Source organism: Dromiciops gliroides, chromosome 3, assembly GCF_019393635.1.
Source record: "Dromiciops gliroides isolate mDroGli1 chromosome 3, mDroGli1.pri, whole genome shotgun sequence".
Taxonomy (NCBI): Eukaryota; Metazoa; Chordata; class Mammalia; order Microbiotheria; family Microbiotheriidae; genus Dromiciops; species Dromiciops gliroides.
Window position 1 is genome coordinate 541,671,581 of NC_057863.1, and position 13,867 is coordinate 541,685,447.

The 13,867-nt window shown below is 42.8% G+C and overlaps 1 protein-coding gene across 1 annotated transcript in view; it reads right to left on the bottom strand.

Moving 5' to 3' along the window:
- The window catches only part of DSCAML1 (DS cell adhesion molecule like 1), a 529,481-nt gene that overhangs the window by 94,497 nt on the left and 421,117 nt on the right, over positions 1–13,867 (bottom strand). The window contains 3 exon segments of the mRNA XM_043998101.1: positions 9,905–10,081; positions 12,476–12,595; positions 12,969–13,247. Of these exon segments, the coding sequence (XP_043854036.1) occupies positions 9,905–10,081; positions 12,476–12,595; positions 12,969–13,247 (576 nt within the window).

The window sequence follows — 13,867 nt, forward strand, 5'->3', positions numbered from 1 at the left end:
CAAAAAATTTATCATCTTCCGGATACTTAGAGAGACATATTCAAGCAGTTTGAATTATGCACCAGAAGTTTAAAATTTACAGACAACAAATCCCCATACTACAAATATCCTTGAGAATTAAAAACTATATTGCAACTAGAGCCTAAACACAGAAAGAACTGTTGACCACAATCATCTGGCCCTAACATGGTCCATAAAAATTTAAGAACAGGGGCAGCTAGGTGGCGCAGTGGATAGAGCACCGGCCCTGGAGTCAGGAGGACTTGAGTTCAAATCCGGCCTCAGACACTTAACACTTACTAGCTGTGTGACCCTGGGCAAGTCACTTAACCCCAATTGCCTCACTAAAAAAAAAATTAAGAACAACATTTTGAATAGATGTCACCATACCAACTATCCATAATCTTCAAGCTATATGGAGCAAAAAGCATTTAAATATAGAGGGTTAGCTGAAGAAATCAAAATCATACAGAAACAGGATAAGGCACATGCCAATCTTGTCTATTACTATGGTGGTCTTGGGGTGTTTTTGGTGAGCCTTTAGAAGATGAACTTATACACAATTAAAAAAAATTCAATTATAAAACCATCCCTTCATGTAATGGTCTATATAAGATTAAGTAGAAAGGAATAATCACAGGATAGTGACTTTTCCTAAGACTGTTTCTATCTGAATTCTTTTGAAAAAGATAACAAGATCAATTGCAATAATACTAACAGTTCCTATTTATATAGATTTTTAAGGTTTGCAAAGTGCTTTACATACATTTATCTCATTTGATTCTCACAACACCATCAGGAGGTAGGTCATTACTGTCCCCATTGAACACATGAGGAAACCAATATATGTAACAGTTAAATGATTTAAAGCTAGGGTATTTAAACATCTGGAAAGTCCAGATCTTTCTGAGTCCAAGGTCATTGCTCTATCAACTACCTCAAAGAAGAGAGCAAAATGTTTTACACATTTATTCCCTTTATAACTCACCAGTTATAAGTTGTGGCTGCCTTTGATGAGGAGTGAGAGGCCATGTCCAATACCCTACATAATTTACCTTTCTCTAATAGCACCTTAAGGTTTAAAAAGCACTTTCCTTACAACTTCCTGTGAGGCAGGTAGTGACAATATCGTTATTCTCATCTTACAAGAGAAAAAACTGAGGCTCAGCCATGACTTGTCCCAAGACCACACAGCTATTAAGTATTGGAACCAGGACTTGAATCCATATCTTCTTACTCCAAGTGCTCTTTCTACTAAGCCATTATATAGTATTGAAAGAACCCAGCAATTAGAGAGCTAGGTGGCACTGGACCTGGAGTCAGGAAGACCTGATTTCAAATCCAGCCTTAGATATTTATTAGCTGTGTGACCCTGGGTAAGTCATTTAATCTGAGTTAGCCTCAGTTTCGTCATCTGTAAAATGGGGATGATGATAGCACCTCTCTCCTGGGGTTGTTGTGGGGATCAAATGAAATAACATATGTAAAGTGCTTTGTAAACTTTAAAATGCCATATAAATGCTAATTGTCATCATCATCGTTGCCACCACCACCACCACCACCACCATCATCATCATTTGATCCAAAACATTGCTTGACCCCAAACTCTTTGCTGTTTGATTTGGGAATGCAATGTATCATTTACATTTCTCTCAGCATCTTTATCTTCTTAATCTTATTGTGCTTAGGTAGAGAATAAAGCAGGTCTTCTTTCTGTGTGCTCACAGATGTATCTTTTCCGACAAGGGGGATGAAGTGTGTTATAAAACATTTGCTGTGGATGATACATGTAGTTGAGAGAGGGCCTTGAAATGTGGTCTCTTGCCTATCACCAGGGGGAATTACAATGTGTGATTGGGGAGTTGTAAAGAAAGTTGATTTGTGGAACATTCCAGAACTTGAGTAAACACACTGAGCCCCTGATCTATATATCCAACCCTAGTTTTAGCAACAACCTTTGAACATCTGGAACTGAATGTCCCACAGCCATCTCCAACTCAACTGAAGTGAACTGACCTTCCAGTTAGGAAGTGTCTCTGGTAGAATTTGTTTTGTTTTGTTGTCTTTTTGGTGAGGCAATTGGGGTTAAGTGACTTGCCCAGGGTCACACAGCTAGTAAGTGTCAAGTGTCTGAGGAGAGGTTTGAACTCAGGTCCTCCTGCATCCAGGGTCGGTGATCTATCCACTGTGCCACCTAGCTACCCCTCTCTGGTAGAATTTTAGCCCAGGTCTCTCTGAGTTAAATCTAAAATCCCACACCATCCCTCTTTTCTTGAGTACTCTCCACTCTACCCTGGTTCCTCCTTTCCTTTCTTTCCTTTTTCCTTCTTTTCTTATCCTTTCTTCAGTACAAATTGAGTAAGCAAGGTACGGGCAAAGTTTGCTTAAGGCTGAGGTGCGTTTAGGGACTCCTAGTACTCTAGTGTTTTTTATTCTCTATCAAGCCTCGTTCCATAATCCCAACCAGTTCCCATCCACCACTTACATATACAGATGAATGAATGAATGCAAGTATTTACCATGTGCAAAGTATTGGTACAGAAATATAAAGAGATAATCCAGAAACCGGGCAGGTCACTTCACCCTCCTTGGACTTAGTTCCTCATCTGAAAAATGAGGGAATGGGTCTAAGGTTCTTTCCTACAGTAAATCTATGGTCTTATAAGAGGATTGGATGAAAGAAGATAGAAAGGTGGGGTAGTGAACTCTAGAACCTAGATTTCCAGTCTTCTGACATCTTATTTCCCTCTACACATTCCACGATCCAGCCATACTGACCTACTTTTCTCTCTCCCATGCTCCACACTCAATACTTTCAGGTACTAAATAGCCCCAGATGTCACTGTTTCCTCCATTACAGACTTAGTTCTAGAATTGCTGGTGGTGGAAAGTAGAAAGAGTGGCTATCAGAATGGCCAGGCTTGAGAAGGATCAGGCAGGGTGGTCAACAAGCCAACAAGAATTTGTTAAGCACATACTATGTATCAGGCACTGTGTTAATCCTTGGAGATACAAAAAAAGGAGAAAAACCCCATCAAAGCAAAAAACTATGATAGAAGGTATCTAAGTGTTTATGAGAAAAACTGTGTGTGTGAGAGAAAGAGAGCCCTTGAGAGGCAATGTGTATGTGTGAGTGCCAGGGAGACTGAATGAGTGTGTGACAATGAATAAGAGTGAGTGAGGTTAGAGCCTGTCCAGGGGGAAAGAGAAGGAAGTATATGTGTAAGTGGGACTGAGAGCGAAGAGAGGAAAAAGGGACAAAGGAGGGGGGAATGGAAGGGTTGTCAGGGACAACAGAAAATGTCTCTATTTTTGACCAGAGGAAATTAGTTTTACTTTGTGTTTCCCATAACCTTCTTTGGGAAAGAGTAGATACAGAGGGGGCACCTAGGTGGCGCAGTGGATAGAGCACCAGCTCTGGATTCAGGATGACCTGAGTTCAAATCCGGCCTCAGACACTTGACACTTACTGGCTGTGTGACCCTGGGCAAGTCACTTAACCCTCATTGCCCTGCCCCCTCCCCCCCTCAAAAGAGTGGATACAGAGAAAATACAAATCTCTTGTGGTCCTATCATAAATTTCAGATTTATTCATATAGCCAGCTGTTCTTTACTGCCCTGTCCCACTTCTAGGATAAAACTTTCCAGTAAACTTGACATGAAAGAATGTGATAAGTTATTGTATGAAATGGACAGTGTTGCCCATATACCCATAGGTATATGGATGTAGCAAGGTGTGCATCTTCTTTTTTTTTTTTTGGCAGGGCAATGAGAGTTAAGTGACTTGCCCAAGGTCACACAGCTAGTAAGTGTCAAGTGTCTGAGGCCGCATTTGAACTCAGGTCCTCCTGAATCCAGGGCCGATGCTTTATCCACTGTGCTATCTAGCTGCCCCCAAAAGCAGAGTAGCAAATCACTTTTTTTTTAAAAAGTGAGGCAATTGGGGTTAAGTGACTTGCCCAGGGTCACACAGCTAGTGTTAAGTGTCTGAGGCCAGATTTGAACTCAGGTCCTCCTGAATCCAGGGCCAGTGCTCTATCCACTGAGCCACCTAGCTGCCCCAGTGTGCATCTTCTAAAGAGTTTGGAATGCTTTCTACCTCCTCCCTGGCTTGTGAGATAGGGTTGAGATGTTTAATCTAGGTCTAGAATGCTAGAGTGACTTGTTCATGGTCACATGGCATATTAGGAACAGAATTCAGAAATGGATCTTGTAGCATAGCCCCACATCTCAGAACTGTAACTAGGAATACTTTTTTTTTTTAGTGAGGCAATTGGGGTTAAGTGACTTGCCCAGGGTCACACAGCTAGTAAGTGTTAAGTGTCTGAGGCCAGCTTTGAACTCAGGTCCTCCTGACTCCAGGGCCGGTGCTCTATCCACTGTGCCACCTAGCTGCCCCCAAAATGTTTGCCCATTTCCTGCAGTATGTCTTTTTTTTTTGGTTAGCTGGGTTTAAGTATCTTATTTTTTTGGTTTGTTTTTGTTTGGTTTTATGGGGCAATGGGGGTTAAGTGACTTGCCCAGGGTCACACAGCTAGTAAGTGTCAAGTGTCTGAGGCCAGATTTGAACCCTGGTCCTCCTGAATCCAGGGCTGGTGCTTTATCCACTGCACCACCTAGCTGCTCCTAACTAGGAATACTTTTGAACCTGGGGCAAGGTGTGTGTGTGGAGATCACTTGTGTGGGAGCCTGAAGGAAGAAAATATGTTTTGACATCATGCTGTTGTTGTTCCTTAATTTTCAGCACTGAGGGCAAACCTCCAGTTGCCACACCCTAGTTATGGCTATGCTGCATCCTAACCACTGGACTACTGTGAGACCTCCAGGTAATGGAAGACACCAGCAATCCAGCAGCAAATGCTGGGAATCCCCTTCTTCATAGAAGAAAAGGAAATGACAAGAAAAACGAATCTCAGAGTGAGAGCTTATCTCTCCTGCTGACAGGAGAAAGATAAGCATCAAATAAGGAGTACAATTTCAAGAAAGTTTCTCACAGCCCTTCCAGCACAGGCACAATTAGCCAGGCTCTTTCCTTCTCCTCTTTCTTTGGCTGGGCCATGTAGATGGATTGTCTACTTTTATTAAGGATAAAGTGCTTTTTGATAGTGTAAGGGAAGCTGCTCCCTGGGGCAGGGATTCCAGCCCTCTGCCCTCCTTGTGCATCGATCACCAGGACTTCCATGTCTTGAGCTGAAAAAGCAGAGCAAGGACTTTGCCAAGGGAAAAAGGCACTGAGATGCTAAAGGAGGCAACTCCCAGGCCCTGCTTGGATGGTTTTATGCAGAACCTGCAGCTCTCTGATCTTCTAAACCTTCTCCCGTCTCCAAGGGCAACCATGTACCATCCATTCACCTCCCTAGCACCAGAGAAAGTTCTTTTGAAAGCTGCTTCTGAGAGCCCACTACACAGTATTTGGGGTGATAGACAAGCTAGGATATGTTTAGGATTATATAATGGGAATGTCATCCCAATGCATATATCCACAGACTTTCCTCAAATACAGGCCTGACTATATCAGCTCCCCACCCCTCACATTCTTTACTCAAAAATCTTCAATAATTCCTTATTACCTCTAGAATAAAATACAGAGTCTTCCACTTGGTATTTCAAGGCCTTCACAAACTGGAACCTAATTAGCTTTTTTCTTGGGGGGGGGTATGGCAATGAGGGTTAAGTGACTCGCCCAGGGTCACACAGCTAGTAAGTGTCAAGTCTGAGACCGGATTTGAACTCAGGTCCTCCTGAATCCAGGACCGGTGCTTTATCCACTGCGTCACTGACCTAGTTGCTCCTTTTTGGTCTTTTTTTCATATTACTTCACATATTTTCCATTTCAGCAAAAGTGGCCTGTTGGCTGTTTTCCCTTACATAACATTTCATTTTGGATCTCCATGCCTTCACCTAAATGGTACTTCATATTTAGAATGTATTTCCTCTCTACCTCTACCCTGTAAAATTCCTAGCTTTCTCCAAAGCATGGCTCCTATGCCACCCCTATAAAAGGCTTTTCCTGATCCATCAGTTATTAGCACTCTCCCTATTGAAAGTATCTTGTATTTCTTTGTATGTTCTCTGAATGCATATATACATATATGCATATGTACTATATTATATAATAGATATAAATAGTATATATAATATGTGTGCATATGTATGTGTAGACACACACACACACATATATAGTATATATAATATATATGTTATATCCCTCCAGTAGAATGTGAGTTCTTTGAGGGCAGGGACTGTACAATAATATTTACATCTGTATTTCCTAGATGCCAGAGATCTCAGATATTCAAGTCTATCCGTGCTCTCACATGTTTAGGTATCCACACTCAATGTACTGGGTGCCTTCCTGAGTTGTCCTGACACCCTGAGGATAGTAATGGACCTTGAATTTGTCTATAGATTAAATATATAATCTCCTATTTGTAATGAGTTGTAACCTGCTCACACCTGCCACGGGCCTCTCTATCGTCCTTCCAGTGATACTCAGCTTCAGATTTTCAGAGATTGTAACATTCTGTGACACAGCCATACAACATCAACTGAAGAATGTTGATATTGGAAAGACAGGCCTTTTTCCCATTGGGAAGCTTGGGGTCATTAAAGTCATGCAGCTTACCAAAGGCAATCCAGACCACTTTCATTCAGTTAAGTTCTGAGCCCAATTAATTTCCCTTCAATTTCATATCGTGGTCTGGACAATAGACATTCTGTTATCTGCTTGGTTTTTCCTGTGTGGATGGTTAGTCCAAATTCTTTGGAGTAATTATGGATTTTATTTAGGAGCCTCTGCCATGTTTTGGGGACTGATGTAATAAATCAATGTCCTTTGCAAACAGGAATACCTGGATGAGACCAGGTATATATAAAAAACATACTACTACTACTACTACATATGACCATATTATATAATAAATATAAATGGTATACTATGATTTATGATAGAATAATATACTAGGCTATTTATATACTTATAATATATTAGAATATTGCATATAATTATATATCACACTATCATATCTATATGACTATCTATAACAAATCCCATTTAATTTGGACTGCAGTGGGTCTTCTCCATAACAACAGCAAACACCTTTGGTGAGCATACACCTCTTTGTTTTATGCTCTCATTAATATTAATGGAAGGTCAATGAACAAGGTTATCCATCCTTCCTCCCTCCCTTCCTTCCTCCTTCCTTCCTTCCTTCCCTCTCTCTTCCTCTTTCCCTCTTTCTTTCTCTTTCTTTCTTTTTTCTCTCCCTCCCTCCCTTCTTCCCTCCCTCCCTCCCACCCTTCCTTCCTTCCCTCTCTTCCTCCTTCTCTCTCTCTCTCTCTCTCTCTCTCTCTCTCTCTCTCTCTCTCTCTCTCTCCCTCCCTCCCTCTCTCCCTTCCTTCCTATTCTTATTTTTCTCAGGTTGAAAGTACAGCAGCTACTCATATCTAATCCCAATAATGATGGGCACAGAAACTTTAACTCGTTCTGTTTTTCTGACCTGGGCCATTTTGCCCCTCTCTAGATATCCCTTCATTCCTGGTGGCTTACCATTTTGATGCTGGACTCAAGGCACATACTTGATCAGCTTTAGGCCTGCTGCAGGTCAGAACTCCTGAACTCAAGGAATCTAACAGCCTCAGCCTACCCAGCTTCAGGGACTACAGGTGTGTAACACCACGCCTGGCTCTGTTATTAGATCTTCCAAGAGATCTTCTATAATTTTGACAAATGATTGGGAGAAACTCTTATGAAGGAGAGCTTTTAAGATGGTGTCTTGTTCTATCACAGTGGATAGAGAAATGGCATCAGATCTAGAAAGACCTGGGGGTAAGTCTCACCTCCAGCATATGTGGTCGTGTGACCCGAGGCAAGACATGCAACCTCTTAGTGCCCTAGGCAACTCTTTAAGACAGTAGATTGCAAAGCTATTGCTGATTTCCATCAGTCAGTTGGTATGTCCTTGCTGGGAGTTCCCTACACCAATGAAATCACAGGCCTTCAGACAAAATGGCAGCAGGGGGAGGGAGGAGGGAAGAAGAGGATAAAAAAATCCCTTTCATTTGTACCTCAATTTTCACTTTTAAAACATACTCACATCTATTATCTCATTTGTTCTTCACAACTCTATGTGGTAGGTAGGGCAGGTATTCTTATCCCCATCTGACAGAGTAGCAAACTGGGACACAGAGTGCCGAAGTGACTTGAATGAGAACGTTTGTGTTGTAAGGGACCTAAAAGGACATCTAGTCCACCCCCCTCGTTTTATAGATGGGGAAGATGAGGATGATGAGGATGAGAGATATTGGGTGATTTGACTCAGTGGAGGAAGATGGGAAGAGAAATCAGGAAGCTTGTCTCAGTCAGCTGGGTGGTGCAGTGAACAGAGCACTGGACCTGGAGTGAGGAAGACACGAGTTCCACTCCAGCCTCAGACACTTACTAGCTGTGTGAGCCTGGGTAAGTCACTTAACCCTGTGTGCCTCAGTTTCCTAAATAGTATAATGAAGATAATAACAGTACCTACCTCCCAGGGTTGTTGCAAGGGTCAAATGAGCTAATATTTGTAAAACACTCAGCACAGTGCCTGAAACATAGTAGGTACTTACTCTTTTCTCAAGTAGGTCAGGGTCCTCCTTTTCTTTCCTTAAACACTGATTTGTTTTCAAAAGCTCATAGGTACATTAGAAAGCATCTTAGGCTTAGATTTGGAAGTTACCTTAGTGATCATCTAGGCTAGCTCCTTCATCATGAGGAAAGTGAGGGTGAAGCGGCTTGCTTTTAATACAGATCATAAGCGGTGAGCTGGGACTTGAAACCAGGTCATCTGGCTCCAAATCCAGCACACCTTCCATTGCCCAGGAACAGACTATTTCTCTGTGTCCTGGGACTAGCTTAGTCAAATTCAGAAAGGCTCATTGCAGGGAAGATGGGCTATCACAACTCACAAAGACTGTCAAAGGTCTGGAAGGATCGCTATCTGCATCTGGGGAATGAGTACCCATGTGGAGAAGGTCATATATCTTCTGAAATATTAAACCTCAACATAGTAAAGACAAGACTATAAAGCAGTGAAGCTGGTTGTTTGGGCTCAGACTCATTTGGCAGTCACTTATATTTACCCTTTGACTACTGTTTGTCTTACCTAAACTGAATTCGAAATTCCCAGAATCAGAGAACATTTTCTCTCGATAACATACTTTGTGGTCCTTAGTAGAATGCCAAGGATGTTGTCCCCATTTAGAATACAACTTATACTGGAAAAAGTCAATGTTTTAAATATGTCCTGTTCTCTAAATAAAATGGGGTTGACTTCTGTGTCATTGTTCACACTGTTTCTTAGAATGGCAAAATCACAATAGTCACTATTTTCAACTGCAGGAAAAACACCTCAATTTACAAATGTAGCACCCAAGCCCAAGGAAATGAAGTGGCTTGTTTAAAATTACACAGCTATTTAGCGAAAGAGCTGACTCTAGAGTGTAGGTCTCTTGACTCTTGCCCCTGTGTTCTATGTTATTATGTCTTATGAATATGATTATTATATTATGTAGATATGTTAATTGCTATAACAGTGCCATGTGGTGTGTGTATATATGGAACATAAACACAATACTAAATGATATACACACTCTCTATATGGTATGAATAAGATCAACCATAAGCCTCTTCTGTGGGAGCTGTCCAGAGTCTGAACTCCTCCAAGATTCTTTGTTCCTAGATGGCTCAAAGAAACACCCATTTGAAGGACTTCATTTCTCATAATTTGGAGTCTCTCCTTTCTCTCTACTCCTTGCCCTCCACCTCCTCCAGATGAAATGGTGGTAAACTATGAGACATGGACCCAAGCCAGGACTGGAAAGGGAGACAATAGGGAAGTGAATGTTTGGTGATAAGAGGACTCACTCTTGACGGTCAGGAACATGGATTTGCTGATGTCGGTGCCCACACCGTTGCTGGCCTGGCAGAGGTAATAGCCAATGTCTTCCTCCAGCACATGTCGGATCAGTAGTGAGCTGTTGGGGAGGATCTGGATGCGGCCTGTGAGTGGGACAGGGTGGTATTGCTGAGGGTTCCCACTACCTGGAAGGAGATCCAAAGAGAAGCAATTAGTAGGGAAACCCTAGGTAACATCCAGAAATGTGAATTATTTCTTGTGAAGTATTATGTAGATTGGACAGGTCCAAGTTTATCTCCAAAAGCTTTTCCTTTATATCATAGAGAAATACAGAAGGAAACCCAGGAGCCATTTTATAAAGGCTTTCACCATTAGTCACCCCATCCTTGTTGATGAAGCTCTAAAAAGAGGTAAATTCTAGGAGCTGGCATCTTCAAATTCAGGGAGGACAAGGGCATCAAGGATTTGCTCAGATTCACTCCTGTGCAGAAACTGAGCTTTCTCTAAACTGAGGGAAGACTTTTTGAGGTTAAGAGACCAACATTAATCATTTAGAGACCTCTTGACCAATGGCAGACAATGGTAACCTTAAGAAATAGACTGAAGCCACAAAGGGTCCACATCAAAAGCAGAAACCCAAGCCTATTAATCATCAAAAGGACCTCATATTGCTATAGTGCCTTAAGATTTATAAAGCAGTTTCCCACCTTCTCCCTTCCTTCATCAAAACCCTAAACTCTAACCCTAACCCTAAATGCCTCCCACTCTGACTCCAACCACTCCTCCCCCAAAAAACCTTTGCAAGGGAAGTAGAGATAGTATTATTTTACCTCAGTTTTACAGATGGGACACTGAGGCTTAGAAAGAATATAAGTTCCTGGAAAGCAAAGACTATTTCCCTTTTGTCTGTGAATCCCCAAAGCCTTGCACAGTGCCTGGCATATAGTAGGTGCCTAATTAATGCTGACTGATTAGTTGACTTGGTCAAGGTTCTATAACAAGTATTGAAGCTGAATTCAGATTTTCTAATTCCAAGGTGAGTCTTCTTTCTGCCATATCATACTGTCTCTTATTCTTTTTTATAGACACTATCCATGAAAGAACATGTCTACAAAGAAAGCAGGGGTTCACAGAGGGTTTGGCAGAAGGGTCAGTCCTTTTGAGGCTTCCCAGCTTAAATACCAAAGGCCACTGCTCAGGCATATGCCCAACAGTTTGTACCATGAGGTCTAGCTCCTCCCCTCCCCCCATGACTCCCAAGGACACTGTTTCTCAGGCCTCCTGAGAAGCCCCCTTCTGATATTTTCAGCAGCATCCCCAAGAGAGGAATTTAATCGGAAGTCAAAGGGGTCCATGAGTCATGGCTGGGCTTGAGGAGGGACATGGCGATCTCATAGAACTGTGATCGGAAGGGGAAGAGAAAAGCTGCAGCACCACATGATTGAGAGGGAAGCAGCTTCATAGAATCACCTATGGTAAGATCTGTAAGGACCTTAGAGCTCACTAAAACAAGCCTTCTCATTTTACATGCAAAGAGATTGAAACCTGGAAGGGTAAAATGATTTTTTAAAAATTTCTCCAACTCAAACACTTAATTGAAGACTAGAACACAGAGGTCTTCTGATTTTCAGGTCAGTTTCTTTTCTAGTACACTATCCTACCTGAATATTTTTGGCTTCAGATCCTGACCTTGTTGGAAAGTTTAAGCCCTTGACTTCAGGAAGAAATTTATATATCATTTCTAGCTAATTCTGCTTAAAACTATGGGGCCAAAGGTCTGAGGCTAAAACTGCAGAAGTTCCCTCTAGACCCAGGAATATGGGTTTGCATGGGGCCAGCTAGGGATGGGCACCACAGAATAAGATAAAACACAAGAAAAAAAGACAGGTAGAGACACCACCTCTATTAAAGTAGGGAAGGAGGGCAAATTCCTTTTCATTTCAGAGCATGACGATTCCACTCCAGTATGTATTGGGGTGAACAAAGAGAAGCAATGTCCACCTTGAGTGCACTTAATCCTCAATTTTGGAACTCCTTCTCTGGGGCTTGATTGTTGAGTGAATGAGTGGCAGATCAACTAAATCATGCTTCTTATCCCATCCGGCTGCCTACTCTAGCCATCTTCTTGCCTCCACCTTGTTACCATTCAGGTACCTACCTCCCTTTCTCTTTATATTTCCCTTGCCCTGACTTCCCCCACCCTGCCCCTTCTTTCTCTTGTCCTGGGAACCATAATCAAATCAATACCAACTGATACTGGCTAGTGTGGGTTAAATGACTGTCCCACTCACCATCCCTGCAACTTTTCAGACCAATAAACCCCCTTCCTTCCCTGTTCACCACTTCCCCTGTCTATGTTTTGTCTCATTCTTGCAAACTCCTTGAAGTCAGGGACTGTCTCTCTGTTTCATGTTTTGTCTTCAGGACTTAGCATGGTGTCTGAAACATTGTAAGCCCTTAATACAAGCTATGCATTCATTGAGCCCATCAGAACCTTCTTTCTTTCTTGGCCCTGGCCCTAGCCTGGGGTCTCTATGTTCCACCTGAAATAATTCAGAGCCAAGGCCCTAGTTGCCTACCTTTGGCATGCTTCCACATGACCTTGGGAGGTGGGTAGCCATCCACGGAGCAGTTCAGCACTCCAGCTTTGCCGTAAATACCATCCTGGTTGTTGGGCTGCACCACAAAACGAGGTGGGACTAGGGAAGTTGGGGGAGAAGGGAGGAGAAAAGTTCAGTGAGTCAGTAACTAATGCAGTCAAGCTTGCTTAGAGCATTCCAGCCTGAATCTTAAGGGGGAAGAGACCACCCTTCCCGATGTCCGACTATGGTCACTCATGGCCACATCTCCTGGGTAGGGCTGGTGCTTATTTCCCTGTACTGATGTTCCTTTGCAGGGATCAAGTCTTTCCCCCTATAGTTCCTAAAGTCCTGATATATTGAGGGTCTTTGCAAGTCAGGAACAAGAGAAATGACCTCAATGGTCAACTACAATTCCTCCATCCCTATGACCATGGGAATGTCTCTGTCCTCCTTCCCATCTCCTGCCCTTCTCCCACATGGAGGGTCTCACCTCGCACGATCAACTGCCGCTCACGGCTGACAGTGGCAGCATCATTGCTGGCAATGCAGGTGTAGTTTCCGTTGTGTTTGAGGGAGACACTGGAGATCTGGAGGGAGCTCATGAATTCCTTACTCTCGATGGTCACCCCTGAGCCAGAGATGATCACTTGGCCATCCTTCCTCCAGGTGATCCGGATGGGCATGTCCCCAGAGGAGACCACACAGGGGATGTAGAGCAGCTGTCCGATGGAGGCAGGGGGAAACTCAAAGGGTTGAATCAGGGGGGGAACTGGACAGGCAAGGGACAAGAGAAGAGACGAGAGGGAAAAGACAGGGTTAGGACTATTAATTTACAAGCACTTCCCTATGAACTCTGGGATACCTCTGTCCTGGGATTGGCTCTTGCATTAGTGGGAAGCATATAAAAACTCCTGACGGGGACTAGATCCTTGTTTCAGAATCAAGGCTTCCTTGGTTACTTGTCCCTTGTAGCTATTGTTACTCATCAGGTCCCGTGAAAATCCAAATCGTCTCCCAGGCATCTGACTTCTCACCTTGTCTTGCTCTTCATCATGCGCATCCTTGATTCTTGTCTGCCTGCCTTTTTGCTTCTCTTCATGAATTCAAACTCTATTTTGGCCCAAATATAATTTTTGTTTGTTTGTTTGTTTCGTTTTGCAGGGCAATGAGGGTTAAGTGACTTGCCCAGGGTCACACAGCTAGTGTCAAGTGTCTGGGGCCAGATTTGAACTCAGGTCCTCCTGAATCCAGGGCCAATGCTTTATTCACTGCACCACCTAGCTGCCTGCCCCCCTCCAAAATATAATTTTGTGTTTGCATTTGAACCTCTGATTGACTGCTGACCTATCACTAGGTCCAAACCCCCAATTTTCCTGTTGAATCATGGTA